The 4,378-nt window shown below is 37.1% G+C and overlaps 1 protein-coding gene across 1 annotated transcript; it reads right to left on the bottom strand.

Annotated features, from left to right (window-relative positions):
* On the bottom strand, positions 477–3,891 carry LOC107608818 (ETHYLENE INSENSITIVE 3-like 1 protein). Its single transcript, XM_016310553.2, has 2 exons — positions 3,638–3,891; positions 477–2,857 (listed from the first exon to the last, which is right to left on the bottom strand). The coding sequence occupies exon 2, from the start codon at positions 2,709–2,711 to the stop codon at positions 846–848; it is 1,866 nt and encodes a 621-aa protein (XP_016166039.1). The 5' UTR covers positions 2,712–2,857; positions 3,638–3,891; the 3' UTR covers positions 477–845.

Raw genomic sequence — 4,378 nt, 5'->3', positions numbered from 1 at the left:
TTTAGAAATACTGTTATTTGATTTTAATTTTATACAAATATCTTCGAATATTTCAATTTCACCCTTCATTTAGTTAGATTTTTGGTAAAATAATGAATCCAACAAATAGAGAAAAAGATAGGGGCAAAATTGTAAAAAAAAGGCATCCTTGGGGTTTTGACCATTGACTTAAAAAAAGACAAAGACAACGTGGCCTTGAAAACAAAGACCCCACAACCCACACACTCATTCATGGCATACAAGTTGATCACGGAATTGAAATGGCAATTTAGCTTTGCATCTGCCAAACAACTTGATAATGGGGTCCATTTCACATGCACAACAAGATAAGCATACAAAATATATATTTATATTATAAAGTCTGCAATAATATTAATAATAAGGCCAAACCTTTGCATCTATCCACAACCAAATTTCACCTTCCTCCCATAAAAGGGGCCACATATTTATATTTTATAATATCTTAGGAGAGAATTAAAATTAAAATCTTATTTATGTCACAATAGTACACATAATAATATATAGTAAGGTGAAAACACAAGAGAGGGGCTACATTATATATATATAGTGACATTAACATCCATGATTGATTTATTAACAAATAAACCAGAAGAGGACCTGCCATAGAACATAAAATATCTCTAAAGAAGACCTAATAATAAGAGGATTACATGTGAATATAAAAATATGCAAAGTAATTTAAAAACTAACTTTGATAGTTAAGGGAAGTTCACATGATCAAAGGGGTGTGTGTGCCAAACCCTTCTTTTCTTTTCTTTTCTTTTCTTCTTTTCTTTTTCTAAGGACACAACAAAAAGTTCCCATGAAACTTGTGTTCTTTTTCTTCACTGGTACCATATTGAAACATCTGGTTGTTTGTGAAGTGAATCCATTCCCATTCCTCCTTGTAGATCCTCCTTGAAATCAAATGATCCTAGATCACAAGGGGATCCAAACATAAAGTTAAAGTTGCTGTTGTTGTTATTGGGGGGGTTGGTGGTGGCGACGGCGGTGGCCGCGGCTGTGGTGGTGGTCTCAAAGGGTGTGTTCATGGCTTTGAACCTGTCAAATTGATTATTATCATCCCTTGCAAAGAAGTTTCCTTCCATCACCATTCCTTGATTGGGGAAGAAACTTTCCTGTTGTTGATTGATGCATTGTTGAGGAATGTTTTGATTTTGATTCTCAGCTACAAAGTTATTGGAGCTTGTGTTCTTGTTTCCTACAACATTTGCATCATAGATTGACATGAGGTCACTGATCATTTTCTGGCCGTCCTCCGGGACGCCGAGTCCGGTTAAGTCGAATGTTGGAGGAACCAAACTAGCAGGCTGAGCTGTGGTGTTTGGTTGAACATAGGACTGTGGGAATATAACAGGCTTAACCTCATTGACATGGAAATTCGGACCGGCGAAATCAGCAGCTGAGTTGTTTCTATATGGACAGTTGAGTTGGTGGTTGTCCCTCGAAGACCGGTCTTGGAAGCCGAGCCGGCCTTCGCTGTAAGGGCACTGAGGGTGCTCACATGTGTAGATTTTCTGATCCACCATCAAGTTAAAGTCACTCTTCCTCTTCCGAATGAAGTCCAAGTTTGTTACAACCTCTCCCTTGATTGGAAGAGAAGGTTTCTGAACCTGCAGCCTTCCCCTCATGCCGAGATTAGACGGATGAAGATTCTCCGGTTTCCGGTCTTCCACGTCGAAGTTAGGCTCATTCTCGGCTCCATCGACGTCATACTCGGTGCAATCATTGATGACCAAAGATCCACTTCCCCCACCAGAAGACAAAGGTGGGCAATAATCAGGATAAAGCTCGCGAGCCAAGGCCTCCTCTTGATTGATGATGGCAAGCCAGGTGGCGCTCTCCTTCGCTGTCATTTTATCTTGAAGGCATTTGGACTGCCTCACGAGCTTGCGAATCTTGGCGATATCAGGAGACATGTGCTTGATAACTGCAGTTAGGACACCCACCTTCCATGCCTTCTTAAGATCATGAGGCTTCTTGTAAGGAGGAGGACCTTGATCTTTAGGCAAACCAATTTGAGGCCACCACTCTTCATTACCGGTCGGCCACCACGGCGGAGGAACACCCTTCTCTAGAGGGAACCTCCTCTGAGGAGGATCACAGTGCTGCATAAGTGCAGACAAGAGAGACCCCAAGGTTGTGTCTTGTAACTCTTGCAAGGTGTGTGGAGTCGGACCGATAGCATTGCATCCATCATTCTTCCCAGGGATAGCATTATCAGCTTGATACTTGGCTATTGCAGCCGGACCGTTTCGATCAAACCGGACCTTATCCTTCCACCACTCGCGAAGATTGTCGGACGCCCCAGTAACCGGCTTCCCCTTCTCGGGTATAATCCCATAGACGAATCCCTGAGCCTTGCAAACCTCCATCATCTTGAGCATATACTTGAGTATCCCATCTTGAGCTCTTGACATCTTTTTCCTCCTAGCTTGTTCTTGGGATTGCCTTTGCTTCGCCGCATCGATGCCTTCTTTAGCCTTGCTTTGCTCTTTCAATCTCTTGAGACGCATTTTGTCCCTCCACATCCTTCTCTCAAGCTCATCCACATCGATCTCTTCGTCGCTATAATCATCCTCCACCACTGCATCAGGCTCAGTCTGTCTGGCAGTCATATCCGATTCGCCGAGGGGACCGCACAAAACATCCAAATCTCCACAAAACCCCATGTCATCAAACATCATCATCTTGTCAATACCTTCAAAGATGGCCTAAATTTCCACAAACAGTTTGATTCAACCTATGTAAAAATCCGTCCCAAATTTTACCCTCCTTCAGAACTATCCAAACATTCAGGTCAACAGATTCTCCAGAACTTTAGATGCCTTCACACCTGTCAAGAGGACAAGGAAGAACAGAACAATCAATTTAATTTAGTACAAAGAACAAAATAAAGTTTCAACATGAAGTGAATACATCAAGAGCATATCAAATTAACAGATTTTACTTCTCATCCAGCAAAATTTGATAAAGATTATATATTTATATAGGTTATAAAAAGTAGAAAAAAATGGATTAAATTTAAAACAAAACTAGAAAAAAAATTATAGAAAATAACATAGGTTTCATCTGATAACTTCAATCCATGAAAACACTACCTAGATCAGGCGCTGGCCAGATTGAATAGATCTAAATAAACAACAAATTAAATACTAAAAACTCATGCAGCATAAACACATAACATGGTTCCAATGATAATTCAATCAAACTATTTTTTTCAGGACAAATAAAATAGAAGATTCCATATTCAATCCACCGTCAAAACAATAGCAAGTCCATGCAGAAATACAAGATCTAAAAAACAACCCAGAAGACCATACATAACATCAAAAACTAAGATTTAAAAGCACATAGGAAAAAAAAAAGATTAGAAAGTTAAAAAAACTGAGCAACAGAAAGCCATGAAAAGATTAAAACTTCACAGATCAACAGGGTAGTGAAACCACATATCAAAACAAACAAGAAGAAGAAACACCCAATTGAAACCCCCACAAAAAAGGAACAAAATAAAAATAAAAAAACAGAACCCCACAAATTAAGTTGACCAAGCAGCTTAAGAAATGAACTGAAGAGTGAAAAAAGTTGATTTTTTTAATCACGTGGGGAAGCTTACCAGAAGATCCAGAACAGGGTCTTGATGAGTGGTCACGAAAGAGGTCAATATGGATAGAAGAAGAATGAATAGAAGGAGGAGAAGGAGGAGGAAGAAGAAGAGAAGGTTATTTCAGGGAGTTTGAAGAGCACATAAGAAAGAGAGAAGAGAAGAGAAGAAAGAGAAAGTGAAGAGAGAGAAAGGGAAGGTGGGAAGAAAGAGAGAGAGAGAAAAGAGACAGGGTGTTTAGAGCATTATTATCTTCTATATTATATTATTTTATATTTATTTATTTGCTTTGCTTAAGAAGAGGAAGAGTGTTGGTGAATGTGAAAGTGGTGTGTCTTTATTTAATTACATTACATTACATTACTCATTGGTGGGATGGTTAAAATTATATTCATAAAAAACCAAAACTTTCAAAAGTAAAACCATCCCATATTTGAGGGGAGAGTAAAATATCCCATATTTGAGGGGTGGAGTAATTCAATTAAGAGGCTATTTACAATTTAATTTTGAGGTAAATAATAAAATAATTTTATACGTATATTTAATTATATAATATTATATTAATAAAAATAATATGATAATTGAATATATATAATTGAATAAATGAATAAAATATTTTATATATTTAATATATTAAAATTAAAATAATATATTATGAAAAATATTGTAAAAAATTTATAAAAATAATAAAATAAAAAGATTATTTATTATTAAATTTATAAATTTATAGGAAATTATTTTTTTTCTTATTTG

This window comes from Arachis ipaensis, chromosome B07 (assembly GCF_000816755.2).
Source record: "Arachis ipaensis cultivar K30076 chromosome B07, Araip1.1, whole genome shotgun sequence".
NCBI classification, from domain to species: domain Eukaryota; kingdom Viridiplantae; phylum Streptophyta; class Magnoliopsida; order Fabales; family Fabaceae; genus Arachis; species Arachis ipaensis.
The sequence above is the reverse complement of the archived record's forward strand: the minus strand, read 5'-3'. Positions and strand labels throughout refer to the sequence as shown.